This window comes from Perognathus longimembris, chromosome 7 (assembly GCF_023159225.1).
Source record: "Perognathus longimembris pacificus isolate PPM17 chromosome 7, ASM2315922v1, whole genome shotgun sequence".
NCBI lineage: Eukaryota > Metazoa > Chordata > Mammalia > Rodentia > Heteromyidae > Perognathus > Perognathus longimembris.
In genome coordinates this window covers 30,134,567-30,153,730 of record NC_063167.1, presented here as the reverse complement: position 1 = coordinate 30,153,730, position 19,164 = coordinate 30,134,567, and the positions used below count along the sequence as shown (strand labels likewise).

Genomic DNA, 19,164 nt, shown 5'->3' with positions numbered 1-19,164 from the left:
TGGTTATTTGTCAAAAAAACCCCAAAACCCTTTCTAAAATTTAATTATTGGTACTACAAAGTACTTGAAATAATACCCAGGGGTGGGGTGACAAGCTTTGGGCCTTACCCTGCCACCTCCTGGTAGCTGATACAGAGAAGTTATTGTCCCTGCTTTTTGTGATTTTACAAGCTGGAATCCCATGGTGCTGGCACTAGCACTTGAACTCAAGGACTCATACTGTTAACTTTTTCATTCAAGGATGGCAGTACTTCACCTCTGATTTTTTGTTGGTTACTGAGATAAGAGTCTCAAGGACTTGTTTTGCCTAGCCTAGTTTCAAACCACAATCCTCAGATCTCAACCTTCTTTTTTTTTAATTAAAAAAAAATTTTTTTGCCAGTCCTGGGGCTTGGACTCAGGGCCTGAGCACTGTCCCTGGCTTCTTTTTTGCTCAAGGCTAGCACTTGTGGCCTTTTTTATAGATGTGGTGCTGAGGAATCGAACCCAGGGCTTCATGTATACGAGGCAAGCACTTTTTGCCACTAGGCCATATTCCCATCCTTTTTTTTTTTTTTTTTTTCCAGTCCTGGGCTTGGACTTAGGGCTTGAACACTGTCTCTGGCTTCTTTTTGCTCAAGGCTAGCACTCTGCCACTTGAGCCACAGCGCCACTTCTGACCATTTTCTACATGTGGTGCTGGGGAATTGAACCCAGGGCTTCATGTATACAAAGCAAGCACTCTTGCCACTAGGCCATATTCCCAGCCCAGATCTCAACCTTCTGAGAGGCTAGGAACTGGTACCCAGTTCCCAAAACTTCTTCATTCTTCTTCTTTTTTTGGGGGGGGGGGGAGGGGAACAGTCCTGGGGCTTGAACTCAGGGCCTGAGCACTGTCCCTGGCTTCTTTTTGCTCAAGGCTAACACTCTGCTAACTTTGAGCCACAGCACCACTTCTGGCCTTTTCTATCTATGTGGTGCTGAAGAATTGAACCTAGGGCTTCATGTATACGAGGCAAGCACTCTTGCCACTAGGCCATATCCCCAGCCCTTCCGCAAACTTCTGAATATACTTCAGTTCTTCATATTCCTAAACTTGGTCAGGGGCAATGATCAGGGTCACAGGGCCACCGGACAGTCAGTGGGGCTGATGATCACGATCCTGAGGTGACAATTCTAGGGAAAATGTACTGCTACAAAGTGCCACTAGATGGTGCTACTTAAAGCAGAATTATGATTCCTGCAGGCTCTTCTAGAAACAATAAAGATACTGAAGAGTGAACTTTAAGAGTAGATAACACAAAGGTGCTCTAGATCTGTCATCCCTGTGGGTAATGCCGTCCATCCCAGGCCCCACCAGGCAAGTATGTCAAGCAAGCAATGTGAATGTTCCAATGGCTTTATTGACCCCCTCTTTCTGGGAGTGGCAGGCAGTTACTTCTTAGCTGGAGAGCTGGAAGGGAAGCCAAGCTGTGATCTCAGTAAGGGTCATTAAAGGGGTACAGAGGGTGTACTGCATCTCTTGGAACCCTCTTCCCATCCACCTAGAAAGAGAGATAACTCCATTAGCAAGGGCTGATATTCCAAAGACCTCAGCATTTCCACTAAACTTTACTTTGCTATACCTACATCTTTGTCAAACGGCACTGGCTGGGACCCCAGCCTTAAAAGATGCCACAGAATCAACACCCACCAAATCAGCTTACTCTCAAATGAGCTTACTCTACTCCAAATCTCTCATTCTTTGGTGATACATCCTTACCGTAATCATGGGCACAATATATCGCCAATTTTTGTTCAGGGCATCTAGCTGCTTCATATCTTCTGGGCTAAAGGTGAAGTCAAACACCTAGGAACAAGAAAGCCAGACATGTCTTTCTTTTTTTCCCCTGTGGTACAGGGGTTTGAACCTAGGACTTCATGCTTGCTTGCTAGCTAGCAGGCACTGAGGCACTTGAGCCATGTCCCTAGCCTAACACTGCCTAGGCAGAGTTGGGCTAAAGAAGACAGAACCTTTGATCAAGTACCTGGATATTCTGAAGGATACGAGAAGGAGTGATACTTTTAGGGATGCAAATCACTTTCCGCTGGACCTGCCACCTAAAGTAGGGATAAAGGTAGATGAGGAAGAGTCAGTATTCAGACACTGTTTTGTCCTCCATTCAGCCTTCCCTGAAGTCTCAGAACACCTACAGCCCCGCTGGAATGCAATGAGAAACGTGCCTCAGAATAGCCTCCTGAGATATCACATAGCAAGGTTCCAATTTCACCCAGATAAAGAATCCCTTAATCCTTTCCTCCCAACTGGGAGCACTCTGCCCTTCCAGAGTCTCTTTTCCCATTTGCAGGGATGCTCCGCACCTGAGCAAGATCTGAGCTGGAGATCTACCATACTTTTCAGCAAGTGCCAGGACCACCGGTTCCTCAAGCAAGACAGGCTCATCAGGATTTCGCCAAGCACGATCAGAAGAACCCAAAGGGCTATAAGCAGTCACCTCCAGGCCACGTGCTTGGCAGTGGGCAATGAGCTCATTCTGAGCTAGGTATGGGTGGCATTCCACCTGAGCCAAGGAAGAACCCATTATTCATAGAATGGCCATGCCCAGCTTACTTGGCCCCTCCAACACATGCACATCTGAACCAGCCCTTCACTGATGAACCCCCAGCACTCTTCAGCCACTCTTTAAAGTAATTTTCCAGCGGTAGCCTCATTCTCTCCCAGGACTTGAAGCCCAGCTTTATGAATCAACACTGACAAACTTGCAGGCATTCTCCATTCATCATCATCTCCATTCATCAATTGTACCCTTTACTCCTAAAACTACTAATCAACTTGCAGTGCTCACCTGTAACACAGCAGGGCGTACAGAAGCCACACTGAGTACATCATCTATCTGCCGACTGTTGAAGTTTGACAGGCCCAGTGCTCGCACCAGTCCCTTTGCCACCAGTGCCTCCAGTGCCTTCCAGGTGTCCTTGTAGTCAGTGGAGTCATAGCGCATAGTCCCATCATCATTCTTGGGGAATAGGTTATCTCCTCGCCTGAATGAGACACAGTCCCCAGGTATGAGGACAAATGCCAGGCTTTTGCTCTGCCTGCCCATCCATCCATTCTATGCCCAATATCTCCAAACCAGAAGAGGATGAAGTGACAAGAACTAGGAACAGCCATGCTTCTTCATCCTTCCAAATCATAACCCAAGGAAAACCTATTCCCTCTCCTCTTTTTCCTATGTCTAGATGATCTCTCCTTTCCTCTGGGAAGTCTTCCTCCCAGAGTTCTCTGTTCTTCTAGAATGGGGCACAATGCTGATGGAAGAAGACTCTTCTCACATCCTCTGCTCAACCAGCCTCAGAGCCTAGCTTAGGAAAAGGGTCAGCATGTTTCCTGAGTTAATCATGGAGAAGGAGGCATTATTCCATACCTCTCTAGGGCAGACACTGTGTGTTTGCATTTTATGTTACTACACACCTAACTGCTCTAGCACAAGGCTAGGACCTCATATCAAGCCATTCTACTTGCCATGCAGATGAGTATTCTCATCCTGCTCTGTTGCTGTGACATCATAAATTACTATCACCACCATACTCAACCTCCAACTTCCAGATAAAGACACTGGTGAGGCTCACTCAAAGGCATAAGGCCAGTGAATCAGATACAGGTCCAGATACTCCAGCTGGAGGTCAGCCAGTGTCTTCCGAAGAGCACCTTCCACATCCTCAGGGTGGTGCTTGGTGTTCCACAGCTTGGATGTCACGAACAGCTCCTCCCGGGAGACTGGCTGGGCAAGGGAAAAACTCATCATGAAAAGTGTCCAGTGTTACCCATCCTCACCTCTGGGAAAGGAACTAGAAAGATGCTGATGCTAGATGTACTCAGTAAGCCTCATCCCCAGCTTAAGCCTCTGAGTTCTTATACCCTATCCTCTCTGTATCCCCAATACTTACCTTGCCTGGTCCCACAGCCTCCTTCAGGGCCTCCCCAATCTCACTCTCGTTGCCGTAAACAGTGGCACAATCAATGTGGCGGTAGCCTACACTTAAGGCATACTTAATGGCTGCTTTTACCTGCCAAGTGAGAAAAGATCTAGTTCAGCTCTGTTGGCCTGGCCCAAACATTTCCCACACCAAGGGTCATGGTTGGCTAAGCAGGGCCACCTATGCAGTATGGGGATAAGATGAAAGATGATTCTAGACTTGAGGTCCAGAAGATACTTGAAAGCCCAAACCTATCCAGCAGTCTCCAAGACTCCTTCCTACTATGACATCTCAACAAAGCGCAGCCACAAACTTGTAACAAGTTCCTAGCATCTAGCATAAAGATGTGTGTGAGTGTGTGTGTGTGTGTGTGTGTGTGTGTGTGTGTGTGTGTGTTGCTGAGTATCAAACCAAGGCTTGGCCTTTAAGCCAAGTCCTCCACTACTGAGCAACCTTCCTAGGCCAGGAATTAATTTTTTTTCAATCAGAAGACAGAGGGAAGCCAGGTGCTAGTACCTCACACCTGTAATCCAGTTACATCACTTTTTCTCCTACACATTAATTAAGACATCCAGGGCTGGGAATGTAGCCTAGTGGTAGAGTGCTTGCCTAGCATGCATGAAGCCCTGGGTTTGATTCCTCAGCACCACATAAACAGAAAAAGCTGGAAGTAGTGCTGTGGCCCAAGTGGTAGAGTGCAAGCCTCGAGCAAAAGGAAGCAATGGACAGTGCTCAGGCCCTGAGTTCAAGCCCCAGGACTGGCAAAAAAAAAAAAAGAGACATCTTATTAGAAGTTCCTTGAATTTCAGTTGCATCCTGTTATTAAACCACATACCCCTGCCTTTTTTTTTTTTTTTTTCTGGTCCTGGGTCTTGAATTCAGAGTCTGGGCACTGTCCCTGAGCTTTTTTTGCTCAAGGCTAGCACTCTACCACTTGAACCACAGCATCACTTCCAGCTTTTTCTGTTTATGTGGTGCTGAAGAATTGAACCCAGAGCCAGGGCTTCATGCATGCTAGGCCAGCACTCTACCACTAAGCCATATTCCCAGCCCAAGCCATATCCTTTTGTAGATTGTGAACCTGAGTTTAGCCAGTATGAGCAAGGAGCAGGGCCTGCTGAGTTAGGGATATGGAAACAATTGATATATCACAGTTGTAACTACTTTCAACGTCCTATGTGTATGTGTAGTTTCTATTATTGATGATGTTCTTATATCACCTTCCTATGGTTGTACCTACACTATCTCTGTAATCTTATCTGAGTATATTGGAAACCGTGTTTACTGGTATTGGAAGTAAGAAATTCAAAGGGAATACCAAATTTGAGAGACACAGGGTAAAAAAAGAGAAATAACTACAAAAGCAATACTTGCAAAACTGTTTGGTGTAAGTGAACTGAACACCTGGGGGGGGAGGGAAAGGGGGGAGGGAGGGGGACATGAGGGACAAGGCAACAAACAGTACAAGAAATGTATCCAATGCCCAACGTATGATACTGTAACCTCTCTGTACATCAGTTTGATAATAAAAATTTGAGAAAAAAAATAAAATAAAATAATCAAATAAAAAAAAAAAAAAGGAAGCAGCCTGCCTGCTCTGTGTGCTTGCTTGCCAGATTTTTGGCTGATGGTATGCTATTCTGTAGAAGTAAACTTTACTTTGCAGAGTTCTAAGTTGGTGTTCTTATTCCTATACAATATCCAAAATCCTGAACCCTTTCTTTCTCTCTCTTTCTTCCTTCCTTTCTTTTTTTGTTTTGTTTTTTTGGCAGTCCTGGGCTTGAACTCAGGGCCTGATCACTATCACTGTCCCTGGCTTCTTTTTGCTCAAGGCTAGCACTCTACCACTTGAGCCACAGTGGTACTTCCGGCTTTTTTTCTTATTTGTTTATTTACTTGTTTGTTTGTTTGTTTGCTTATTTATTTATTTTTGCCAGTCCTGGGCCTTGAACTCAGGGCCTGAGCACTGTCCATTGCTTCCTTTTGCTCGAGGCTTGCACTCAGGCACTTGAGCCACAATGCCACTTCTGGCCATTTTCTTTGTATGTGGCGCTGAGGAATTGAACCCAGGGCCTCATGTATATGAAGCAAGCACTCTTGCCACTAGGCCATATTCCCAGCCCCCCGACTTTTTTTCTATATATGTGGTGCTGAGGAATTGAACCCAGGGAGTCATGTATATGAGGCGAGCACTTTATCACTAGGCGATATTCCCAGCCCCCCTTTCTTTCTGTTTTTGGTTTGTCATGTGGCTTGAACTCAAGGCCTCAGCACTGTCCCTGAGCTCTTTTGCTCAAGGCTTTGAGCCACAGTGCCACTGGTTTTCTGGAGGTAACTTTCGTGCCTGGGTCGGCTTTGAACTGCAATCCTTGGACCTTAACTAGGTTTACAGGTGTGAGCAACCAGCATCTGGCTTCATTTCTTTCTATCTTCCTTTCTTTTTCTTTTGTAGGTCATGGAGATTGAACTCAGGGCCTGGGCGCTGTCCTGGACCTTTTTTGCTCAAAGCTAGTGCTCTACCACGTTGAGCTACAACTCCACTTCCAGTTTTCTGGTGGTTAATTGGAGATAAGAGTCTCACATCCTTTCCTGCCTGGGTTGGCTTCTAACTGTAATCCTTAGATCTCAGCCTTCTGAGTAGCTAGGATTACAGGCTTCCCAAGTTTCCCTTGGCTGGGTCTATACTAGGGGATTGGTAAAGTATGAATTTTTATTCTCCAACAGCTCTGAAGCTAACAGCAGATTTCATGTTTATGTGTACACACACACACCACACATACACACACGTTCTTTTTTTTGGTGGTGGTGGCACTGGCACAATATCATCAAACCATGCCCTCAATTCTGTTTTCTGTTTTTCATTGATAGAGTCTAGCTTTCCTCCAGCACACCTGAGCCACAACCTACTTGTTATAGGCTTCCCAAGGTCACTGGAATGATACATACCACTGCATTCACCTTCTTTCCATGGAGAGTCTGGTGGACTTTTCTTCCTCTACTAGCCTATTATTGCAATCCTCCCACCCTCAGCCTCCTATGTACCTTGGGATGACAAGTACATGCCACTGCACCCAGCTATGGGTTGAGAAGTTGAGAAGGGGTCTTGAAAACTTTTCCTAGATTTGCCTCACACCACAATCCTCCTATTCTCAGCCCAAGTAGCTAGGATTACAGGCATAAGTCAGCAGGACCTAGGTTTTAGAGGGCATTTGGGAGGCTGAGATAGAAAAAAATCATGAGTTTGAAGCCCAGCCTGGGCTATAGAAGAAGACTATGTTGCAAAAACCCACTATCACTTCCATTTTGAATCTCATTAAGCAAAATTGAGAAGAGTAACCATCTAGTTCACTAAGAAAAAAGTTTACTGGGGACTAAAGTTATATTTCAGCAATAAAGTACCTTCCTAGTCATCACAAGGCCTTGAGTTCAAACCCCAGTATTGCCTCCCAAAAAAGAAAGTTTGCTTATTCTTGGACTGCACAGTTGAGCCAGTAATTCTTCAAACCTTGACATCTATGATGTACCTAATTCTGGACTGTGCACTCAGGAGAGGTCGCAGGGCTCAATGAAGCCAATGAGGGAGAAGAGTAGATAAGATCATGGTATAAATGTTAAGCACCATATTAGGACTTACAGCGCAGGCTTGGGTAGGGAGGTCCCATGTGTATCATAGCACTCATCACAGATGCAGTTAGCAGAAAGTATCTTCCCATCCCCTTGTCCCTCTTGAGTCTCTCAGTCCCTCCTGGGTCAGCTGGTGAAGTCACCGGCTCATTGTTGTCCCTCCTTCCCTCCTCTCCACACTTCAAACTCATCCACACACACAAAAGTAGAGTACAGGAAAACTGCAGGGCTCCTCTGCCAAATCCCTCCTTTTCCCTGGCAGAGGGCCAAGAAGCTGTCCTTTTCTTTTCTCATCCCTTACCTGACCAGGCTCACTTTTCCAGGTGCCTAGACCAATCAGGGGCATCTTCTGCCCAGTGTGCAGGAGGACATGGGAAGCCGCCATTACCCCCTGAAACATACACAGAAAGAAGATTAGTGTTATTGTTTGGGTCTTACTGATACAATGGTCAAGACCCCAACAGAACACGATTCAGGAAGAGAGTGGAAATAAGAGGGGTACTTACAGGGAATAAATGTGTACTTATGTATGGGCCTAGGATCAAGGCAGTAGACACTAGGTACCCCAAACCAATCAAACTCAGTAGCTCCTAGACAAACACTAATCTCATCACTATCCTCACTAATCTCATCACTGTTCTTTCAACCAGGCTTAATGTCTATGTTAAAGACCTTAATGTCTATGTTAAAGACCTCCAGTATCCAAGGCTATGACTGTTGCTCAGAGGTAGAGTGCTTACCTAGCATGCACAAGTTACTGGGTTCAATCCCCAGTACCACCAAAAAAAAAAAAAAAAAATCCATGGGTCTAGGAATATGGCCTAGTGGCAAGAGTGCTTGCCTCGTATACATGAAGCCCTGGGTTTGATTCCTCAGCACCACATATATAGAAAATGGCCAGAAGTGGTGCTATGACTCAAGTGGCAGAGTGCTAGCCTTGAGCAAGAAGAAGCCAGGGACAGTGCTCAGGCCCTGAGTTCAAGGCCCAGGACTGGCAAAAAAAAAAAAAAAAAAGACACGATTAATGTGATCCCAGCATTAAGGAGACAGAAGCAAGAGACTCATGAGTTTAAGCTAACCTGGGCTGCAAAATGAAACAAAAACAAACAACAACAACAAAAAAAAAAAAAAAAAAAAAAACCTTTAATATCTAAAGCAAAGATGGGAGAGCTCTTCAGAAGCACCAGCCTTGGGTAAATAAGCTCTCAAATCAGCATAAAACAGGTTAAGATCAATATGAGTCAGAAACCAAGGCAACAAAATAGGCACAGCAGAAGGCTACCTCTCTATAGATGAAATGATTATTCCCACGAGGTAACTAGGGCTACAAAGTGCAAGTCTCTCCCACTCAGTTGAGATTAGCAAAACTGGCAGTAGCAGGTCAGCCAAGTGAGTTCCTACAAGGAAATATGCCACTTATCTTTCCCCCCCGCCTTCATCTTTTCCTTTTCCTTTGTGCTGGTACTAATGTTTATATTTAGGTCCTTGTGCTCTTGCTTAGCCTTTTCACTCAAGGCTAGTGCTCTACCACTTGAGCAATCTCTCCATTTCCAATTTTTTGCTGTTTAGTTAGAGATAGGAGTCTCTCAGGATGGGCATCCGTGGCTCACGCCTATAAGCCTAGCTATTTAGGAGGCTGAGTTGGAAGGAATGCTGTTAGAATCAGCTAGGCCAGGAAAGTCCAAGAGACTCTTAATCTCCAATTAATCACAGAAACAGCTGAAAGTGGCTCTGTGGCTCAAGTGGTACAGCACTAGCCTTGAGCAAAAGGAGCTCAGGAACAGCACCCGGGCCCAGAGTTCAAGCCCCAGGACCAGCAAAAAAAAAAAAAAAAAAAAAGTCTGCCTGCAGTGGCTTCCAACCTAGATCCTCAGATCTCAGCCTCCTGAGTAGCTAGGATAACAAGTGTGAGCATCCAGTGCCCAGCCATGATACTCTTTAATTAACTAAAAATACAAATGCAGAGCATCTAACTATGAATACAGCACCCAGGCCCTGAGTTCAAGCCCCATGACTGACAAAAAAAAAAGGAATGGTACTCATTACCTGACTAATGAAATGGTAACCCATCTGTATAACACCTTAATAATAACAATAAAATTATGTTCTTAAAAAGTCAAGCTAAGGGGCTGGGGATAGTGACAAGAGTGCTTACCTCGTATACATGAGGCCCTGGGTTCGATTCCCCAGCACCACATATACAGAAAATGGCCAGAAGTGGCACTGTGGCTCAAGTGGCAGAGTACTAGCCTTGAGCAAGAAGCCAGGGACAGTGCTCAGGCCCTGAGTCCAAGCCCCAGGACTGGCCAAAAATAAATAAATAGGGCTGGGGATATGGCCTAGTGGCAAGAGTGCTTGCCTTGTATACACGAGGCCCTGGGTTCGATTCCCCAGCACCACATATACAGAAAACGGCCAGAAGTGGCGCTGTGGCTCAAGTGGCAGAGTGCTAGCCTTGAGCAAAAAGAAGCCAGGGACAGTGCTCAGGCCCTGAGTCCAAGCCCCAGGACTGGCCTAAATAAATAAATAAATAAATAAATAAATAATATTGAAACACAGAAGTTCTCACTATAAAATGAATGAAATATAAATTACAAAAACAGGGGCTGGGATATGGCCTAGTGGCAAGAGAGCTTGCCTCGTATACATGAGGCCCTGGGTTCAATTCCCCAGCACCACATATACAGAAAACGGCCAGAAGTGGCGCTGTGGCTCAAGTGGCAGAGTGCTAGCCTTGAGCAAAAGGAAGCCAGGGACAGTGCTCAGGCCCTGAGTTCAAGGCCCAGGACTGGCCAAAAAAAAATAATAATAATAAATAAATAAATTACAAAAAACAAATTTAAGGGGCTGGGGATATTGCCTAGTGGCTAGAGTGCTTGCCTCCTATACATGAAGCCCTGGGTTCAATTCCCCAGCACCACGTATACAGAAAACGGCCAGAAGTGGCGCTGTGGCTCAAGTGGCAGAGTGTTATCCTTGAGCAAAAAGAAGCCAGGGACAGGGCTCAGGCCCTGAGTCCAAGCCCCAGGACTGGCCAAAAAAAAAAAACCAAATTAAAAAAAAAAAGTCAAGCTAAGGGGCTGGGAATATAGCCTAGTGGCAAGAGTGCTTGCCTCATATACATGAAGACCTGGGTTCGATTCCCTAGCACCATGTATATAGAAAATGGCCAGAAGTGGCGCTGTGGCTCAAATGGCAGAGTGCTAGCCTTGAGCAAAAAGAAGCCAGGGACAGTGCTCAGTCCCTGAGTTGAAGGCCCAGGACTGGCCAAAAAATGATAATAATAAAATAAAAAAATCAACAAAGCTAGGAATATGGCCTAGTGGTAGAGTGCTTGCTTGGCATACAGGAAGCCCTGGGTCCTATTCCTCAGTACCACATATATAGAAAAAGCCAGAAGTGGTGCTGTGGCTCAAGTGGCAGAGGGCTAGCCTTGAGCAAAAAAGAAGCCAGGGACAGTGCTGAGGCCCTAGGACCTAGCCCTAGGACTAGCACAAAAAAAAAAAAAAAAAATTCAACGAATCAACAGGAATCACTCATGCAAAAGAGACAATGTTTACCCCAAAAGGCAATTAAATAGAAATAACCTTTCCCCTTGATCTTATGAGGACCATAAATATCAGTCCCCTGGGATTGATTTCATTGCTGGCAATGCCTTTGTTAAGTATGACCTTTGTTTCCAAGGTTTGAAAAACATATGGTAGAGCCTGTAATTACACAAGCTGTAAGTAAACTAATACACAAATATTGTCTTTCCTAATACTTCTGACCCTGGAATAATTTTCTTTTCTAGTATAACCTGGCTATGGAAACCATTCTTTTTTTGGCCAGTCCTGGGCCTTGAACTCAGGACCTGAGCACTGTCCCTCACTTCTTTTTGCTCAAGGCTAGCACTCTGCCACTTGAGCCACAGTACCACTTCTGGCCATTTTTTATACATGTGGTGCTGGGGAATCGAACCCAGGGCTTCATGTATACGAGGCAAGCACTCTTGCCACTAGGCCATATTCCCAGCCCCTGGAAAACATTCTTTTCTGCTAAAACTGTAACTAAACTTCAATCTGAGAAGCAAAGGATAGACTGCAATAGTCTTTGTAAGCAAACTTCCCAGGAATACAAACTTCCCAGAGATCCAATAGGAGTATCTGGACCTCATAGAAGGAGCCTGGTGGCCTGTTGCCAGGAGGGTCTGTGGCTGCATTCTCAAGCTTGATGTGCAAATAGACCTGTTGGCCTCTCCCAGATTTCCCAGTAAACATGAAGGCTCTGAAATTACAGCTGGGGGTTGGAGTTTCAACAAAAGCCTGGCCTATGGAGGAAAAAAGAAGAAACCTGAATCTTGCCTCCCCTTTTCTTTTGTGGATGAAACTGAAAACCAAAAGGGCTGAGGTTTAAAGGGTTGGGATAAAGGTAAGAAGGTCTGATGGAGATCTGTAAAGATCAAGAATTTCCAATGTGGGGGATGGAGGGGCCATAGCAGAAAACCAGATGTTTTTCTGTAGGATAGAAAGTCATCCTCAACCAGTTTGTATGACTTTCTGATCCTAAGTTAGCAGCTTTCCAGCCTAGCCTGAACTAAAAGCCTCCAGGCTTGGACCTAGCAGGCAAAAAGTACCTAGATGGACCTCTGGCAGCACACAGACACACCCATATTATTCTGGGGTATAAAAGAGAGGCTGGGGATGGGAGAGGAGGGAGGAGGGGAGTTCTAGGTCTCAGGTTTTATGATTTACCAGCTCAGCACCTAGGCTCCTTCTCTCTGGGGTTGGTTCAGTCTTCCCTTCTCAGAAGAGGTGTCTGTAGTTGCTGTCTAGATGCAGAGAATTTGAGACCACTGAACAAAGAGGAAGCAGTATTTATTTATATATGAATGTTTCCTAGTTGTTAAATATCTACAATACTGGTATCCTTTTGGGTTTGTCCCTAAGCCTCTTTTCCCTCCTTTGTCAAGTTTGTGTCTTCAGTTATTACCTTGCACCTTGATTCTTCCACCTCAGTTCTGTATGTTCGGGTCCCTCTGGGCCTCTCTACCAGCATGTTCATAGGTGTCTGAGATGTAATATGTCCAAAAGTATACTGACAAATACAGCAGCAAAGTGTAGTTCAGGCTCTGCGTTGCACAGACCTGGTTTCAATATCAATGACACTGTTTGCAAGAGATACTATATCTAAACCATTTTGCACAGTGCCTGACACTCATTTTCTGCACACTCTATTTCACTAGGGACCCAAGAACCTGGACAACAAGCATTAAAGCAAACCAGATAATACGTTCACAATATTATCAATAGGCTCTTTAAAGTCATCATCTAAGGGGACTAGTGATATAGCTCAGTGGTAGAGTACCTATCTAGCATTCATAAAATCTTGGCTTTGATCTCTAGCAACATCCACAAAAGAAGCTACCACTGGCAGAAATTGGGTAAATGGTGTAAAGGAATTAACTGTAATTATTTCTAAAAGCAGCTTATGGATCTACATTATCTTTACAAGTCTACTTAAAAGATAAAAAAAAAAAAAGACAATGTAGCCAAAGGATGTGGCACACACCTATAATCCCAGCACTGGGAAGGAAGTGGTAGGAGGATCATAAATTAGAGGCCAACCTGGGCTACACTGCACTGTATAGCGGAACCTTGTCTTGAAACAAAGAAAGAGAAAAAAGGAAGGAAGGAGCTGGGCGCTGGTAGCTCATGCCTATAATCCTACCAACTCAGGAGGCTGATATCTGAGGACTGCTGTTCAAAGCTAGCCTGGGCAGGAAAATCCATTAGACTCTTATCTCGAATAACCATCAGAAAACTGGAAGTAGTGCTGTGGCTCAAAGTGGCAGTGTGCTAGCCTTGAGCAAAAGAGCTCTCAGGCCTGAGTTCAAGCCCCATGATGGACGGAAGGAAGGAAGGAAGGAAGGAAGGAAGGAAGGAAGGAAGGAAGGAAGGAAGGAAGGAAGGAAGGAAGGAAGGAAGGAAGGGAAGGAAGGAAAACAAATGAAAAGAAAGAAGAGAGTGAGAAAGGGAAAGAAAAGTAAGAAAGAGCTGGGTGCTGGTGGCTTATGCCTGTAACCCTAGCTATTCAGGAGACTGAGATCTGAGCATCTTGGTTCAAAGCCAGCATAGGCAGCAAAATCCATGAGACTCATTTCCATAAACTGCTCAGAAAAAGTCTGAAATGGAGCTGTGCTTCAAGTGATAGAGCACTAGAGCACAAGGCATTGAGCATAAAAAGCTCAGGGACAGTGCCCAGACCCTCAGTTCAAGCCCCAGGACCAACACACACACACACACACACACACACACACACACACACACGCGCAAAACTAAGAAGGCCCTGGGTTATTTTCCCAGTAAAGAAAGAAGAAAAAAACTAATAAAAAAAGTCAGAGGCAGGGAATATGGCTTAGCAGTAAAGGGCTTGCATAGCATACATGAAGCCCTGGGTTTGATTCTTCAGCACCACATAAACAGAAAAAGCCAGAAGTGGCACTGTGGCTCAAGTGGTAGAGTGCTAGCCTTGAGCAAAAGGAAGCCAGGGACAGTGCTCAAGCCCTAGGACTGGCAAAAGAAAAAAAAAAAAAAAAGTCAGGTGCTAGTGGTTCAAACCTGCAATCCTAGCTGCTGAGACCCTAGGAGGCTGAGATATGAAGAGCACTGCTTGGGCAGAAAAAGGAAAAAGTATGTGAAACTGATTGTCAATTAACCAGGAAAAAACTAGAAGTGGCTATGGCTCAAGAGGTAGAGTGCTAGCCTTGAGAAAAAAAAGCTCAGGGATAGTACTTGAGCCCAGGCCTCAGGATTAGCACACACACACAGAAAAGCTATGAAAGAAAGTACTCGCAGGTTTTTTTTAAGTGTTTGAATATTATCACATTATATATTTTTGGTTTTTTGTGCTGATAGTGAGGCTTGAATTTAGAGCCTTGTACTATTGGTTGGCATTTCCTGCTCAGGAGGTAGTGATCCCTCTCCCAGTCATACCTCCAGTCCAGCCTTCTTGTCGGTTAATTGGAGGTAAGAGTCTCTCAGATTTGTCTGCCTGAGCTGGCTTTGAACCTCAATCCTTGAATCATAGCCTCCTGAGTATCTAGGATTTTAGGTATAAGCCACCGACCTAGCAAGCATAAAATATTTTCTCCTGTACTAATAAGAAGCCAGCTTGGAGAACCATCTTAGGATTTGTAATGTTAGCCCAGATTTGTTCTATGTACTGAGTTTAAAATCCTGCTTATACTAGTAAATATAAAAAAAAAATTGTGAGGCTCAAGCCTATAATCTTACCTATTTGGAGGGTAGGTATCAGGAATCACAGTTCCCATCCCAGGCTTAAAAATTCCTGATATGTTCCTTCTGAACCAGTGGCATAGCATAGTGGCACTTAAGTGTCATCCACAATAACTCAGAAGTACAAGTAGGAGGAGGACAGCCCAGGCCAATCTGGGCATAAAAGATAAGAACCTACCTTTATTTAAAAAAAAAAAAAAGACAAAAACAAACAACAACCTACCCAGACACTGCTTGTAATGCCTATAATCCTAGCTATTAGGAGGCTGAGATCTGAGGATCCCAGTTTATTTGTTTGTTTGTTTGTTTTTTTGTCCAGTCCTGGGCCTTGGACTCAGGGCCTGAGCACTGTCCCTGGCTTCTTTTTGCTCAAGGCTAGCACTCTGCCACCTGAGCCACAGCGCCCCTTCTGGCCGTTTTCCATATATGTGGTGCTGGGGAATCAAACCAAGAGCTTCATGTGTAGGAGGCAAGCACTCTTGCCACTAGGCCATATTCCAAGCCCCCTGAGGATCCCAGTTTAAAGCCAGCCCGGGCAGGAAAGTCTATGACACTCTTATTTCCAATTAATCACTAAAAAAGCTGGAAGTGGCACTGTGGCTCAAGTTGTTAGAGCACTAGCCTTGACCATGAGGCCCTGAGGTCAATCTCCATTACCCCCCCCCAAAAAAAAACCCAATAGTAATTGCTCTAAAACATTACATAAGCCCCTAAAGCTGAATTAATACTTAATTTTTTTAATTCTTTTTTGCAATGCTGGGTATCAAACCCAGAGCCTTGAGCATACTAGGAAAGTGCCTACCAGTAAGCTATATTTCCAATCCAGAGATCTTTTCTTGTCAAGAGACAGCATCTCCTTGCTCTACTACCCAGGATGGCTTTGAACTTATGAGCTCAAATGATCTTCCCAAATCAGACACCCAAGTAGCTATGACTACAGGTGTGTACAACTACCACCCGACTTACATCCTTCTTGATGCATGCAAAAAGAAAAAATAAATATATACTAGCCATGGGCAATGTCTGTGCCTGTAATTAGGGAGGCTGAGGCCAGCCTAGGCAACACAGTGAAATCAAATGACAAAAAAAAAAACTTTATAAATACAAATTTTCTCAATCTTCCTCAAGTCAATCCACCTCACAGCCACTGTCTTAGCCCAGATCATCTACATCTCATATCTAAATCAGGTACCTCTCTGCTTCCAGTGTGCTCCCTTTGTACAAAATCCATTTACTAAATCCAACCATGTGACTTCCAAGTTCAACTCCTCAGCAATTCTTACCTTCACTCAGGATAAAGTCCAGATTCCATCAAAACCTGGCTCCTTCCTTCCATACTTCACTTTCCCATTTCAGTCTGCAGAACAAGCACCACTGGACTCCAATGACCTTTGCACATTCTTTGTCTAAACTTCACCCTCATGTAACTGCTGCTTTAATACAAGGAACCAGAATTTTTTTGTACATCATTGCATTTTTGTGTGTGTTGATAACTTGGGCACACTGATGTATATTTTTGTTTGAAGGTTTCCTGCTCAAAACAAAACAAAAACTTGGGGCTGGGAATGTGGTAGAGTGCTTGCCTAGCATGCATGAAGGCCTGGGTTCCATTCCTCAGCACCACATAAACAGAAAAAGCCAGAAGTGGTACTGTGGCTCAAGTGGTAGAGTGCTAGCCTTGAGCACAAGAAGCCAGGGTCAGTGCTTAGGCCTTGAGTCCAAGCCCCAGGACTGGGGGGAAAAAAACAAAAAAACAAAAAACCTCTAAAAATTTTCCCTCTCAAATATGAGTCTTCTGCCTGAACCTATTCACACACACACACACACACACACACACACACACACACACACACACACACACTGCACAAGTTCCCAACATGGGAGATATCTTGACAATTGGAGGGAGTTTGGTCAGTTGGAGAGGCATTTAAAGGAAATCACTGTCTCTACCAATTTCTACCTTTGCTTCAAAGGGCACAGATGATATCATCTCTAGAGTATATGAAAGCATTTCATTATCCTTCTTTTCTCCTTTTGGTTCTAAGGAACAGACCCAGGAACTCAATACTTGAGCGGTACTTACTATCTTGCACTTCCCTGTCTTTGGCAAAAAATTCCACTGGATCAAGTAGGATCATAATGAAAATGTAAAAGTGACAGGCCTGAAAAGCAAGGTACAATGGCCCCAACTATTGGAGAGACTGAATCAGGAGAATGAATCATAGTTCAAATCTAGCCCACAAGAAGTTAGCAAGACCCAATGTTAAAGCTAGCCTTGAGCAAAAAGAAGCCAGGGACAGTGCTCAGGCCCTGAGTTCAAGCCCCAGGACTGGCAAAACAAAACAAAACATGAAATTGCTTGGGGAAGGGAGGAAGAGGGAGGGATAGAGGGATGAGATTGATTGAGATATATTCTAAACATGTGGAAGTTGTTTTTCTGTTTTTCGTGGGGCTTGAACTCAGGGCCAGGGCACTGTCCTTGAGCTCTTCCACTCAAGGCTAGCATTCTACCACTTTGAGCCACAGTGCCATTTCCTAAACACGTGGAAGTTTTAACACTCCTTCATACAACTAATTTAAGCAAATAAAGTAGAACTGGCAGTGGATGAAGCTGGAAGACATAGTATGCAAGATCATGAAAGATTAGATTCTCAGGTCCGAAACTTGCATTAAGACTTAGGCCAGGGGCCAGATATCTGTGGCTCATGTCTGTAATCTTAATTACTCAGGAGGCTGAGATCTGAGGATCATGATTCAAATCCAGCTCAGGCCGGCAAGTCCATGAGACTCTTGCCTCCAATTAACCATTAAAAAAAGCCAGAAATGGAGCTGTGGCTCAAGTGGCAGACTCTAGCCTTGAGCAAAAAGAAGCCAGGGACAGTGCTCAGGCCCTGAATCCAAGGCCCAGGACTGGCAAAAAAAATAAATAAATAAAACAAAGGGGGGCTGGGAATATGGCTTAGTGGTAGAGTGCTTGCCTTGCATGCATGAAGCCCTGGGCTCAATTTCTCAGCACCACATAAACAGAAAAAGCCAGAAAGGGCTGTATGGCTCAACTGGTGGGAATGCTAGCCTTAAGCAAAAGCAGCTTGGGGACAGTGCCCAAGCCCCAGGATTGGCAAAAAAAAAGAAGAAAAAAAAAGAAAAGAAAAGAAAAACAAAAGGATTGGGGATGTGGTTCAAGCACAGCCTAGCATTCATGAGATCCTAGCTTCAAATTCCAATACTGAGGGAAAAAAGAAAAAAAAAAGTGACAGACCTGATAAGAATCATCAAGTCTCATCTAAGGAGACCTTACAGCCCTGAGCATAGATAACCCAAACAAAAGTTATAGCAGCCCCATTCTGTAAAGGCTCAAATCAGGCACACTTTAACAGAGCTGCAGGACAATACTCCCGACTTCAAGGCACCTAAGGCAAGCACTTCTAAAGTCAGCAAATTTCCCATCACTTCTGAGAAGCAACCCTGCCCTTCCACAGGAAAGAAGGCACACACACACACACACACACACACACACACACACACACACACACACACACACAGAAGTCACCCATCTAGATGAGTAAACAGGAAGAAGATGGCAACTAAAATTTAACAGAGGTTTTCAGAGCAGTGCTGGGCGCTCTGGGCGGTTTTTCTCGATCCCTGCAGAGATAACAAAGGTCCACAGACGCTAAGGAGTTATCCACAATCACAGAGAACAGGAGGAAGAGCTTAACCCGGATACCAAGCCTCATGGCGCGCCTAGTGCTCGCGCGCCCGGCCCCACCCCGGTGGCGGACCCGCTGTCCTGCAGGGTCCAGGCTACCTGCCCTAGAAAACCATGGGCATGCCGCAGAAGGAACTCACCTGGGCGCTTGCACGGCGCAGACGGGTCGCTGTGGCCAAAAATGAGGTGGGAGCCGCGAGCCGAAGGGCCTCGGCTTAAGTCAGGCGGCGGAGAGGAAGCTCCGCCCGGAGGGAGGGGCAGGGCCAGGCACTGGACCCGGCGTGGGGTGGACGCGCAGGGGGCCCCGCCCCTGCTCACCCGAGCTGGAGCTGACCCCGTGCAAGTCAGAGACGTGCAAGTCTGAAGGCTGCACCTTCCTCCTCTCCAGGCTGATGCCTGGGGGTCGCCCCGGCCAGAACCTCGGGCTCTGGCTCCACTTAGGGCATTAGGAGAGCCCGGACCCGAAGCGCCTCTCGCTGGCCCACCGTGCCCTAGGCCCGGAAGTCAGGCCCGGTTCCCGCCACGTGGAGAGTCTGTCGAGCCCTCCATTGGGGAAATGCTAGGCTTCCCACAGGTCACTTCGGTTGACCTCGTTCC

General features: G+C 45.3%; 1 protein-coding gene across 1 annotated transcript; it reads right to left on the bottom strand.

Annotated features, from left to right (window-relative positions):
• Positions 1–1,362: 1,362 nt before the first annotated feature.
• Positions 1,363–18,859, bottom strand: Akr1a1 (aldo-keto reductase family 1 member A1). The gene is made up of 9 exons (XM_048351192.1): positions 18,708–18,859; positions 7,883–7,972; positions 3,928–4,047; positions 3,610–3,761; positions 2,826–3,021; positions 2,341–2,540; positions 2,007–2,079; positions 1,742–1,828; positions 1,363–1,523 (listed from the first exon to the last, which is right to left on the bottom strand). Exons 2-9 carry the CDS (start codon positions 7,964–7,966, stop codon positions 1,458–1,460), a joined length of 978 nt encoding a protein of 325 aa, XP_048207149.1. The 5' UTR covers positions 7,967–7,972; positions 18,708–18,859; the 3' UTR covers positions 1,363–1,457.
• Between the last annotated feature and the right edge of the window lie 305 nt (positions 18,860–19,164).

Coding starts and splice junctions, on each gene's coding strand:
- Akr1a1 (XM_048351192.1), bottom strand. CDS start 7,966: ATGGCGGCTTCCCATGTCCTCCTGCACACTGGGCAGAAGATGCCCCTG. Junction 4,048..7,882: donor GGAAAAGTGAGCCTGGTCAG/GTAAGGGATGAG, acceptor CTCACTTGGCAG/GTAAAAGCAGCCATTAAGTA. Junction 1,524..1,741: donor ATATTGTGCCCATGATTACG/GTAAGGATGTAT, acceptor CTCTCTTTCTAG/GTGGATGGGAAGAGGGTTCC.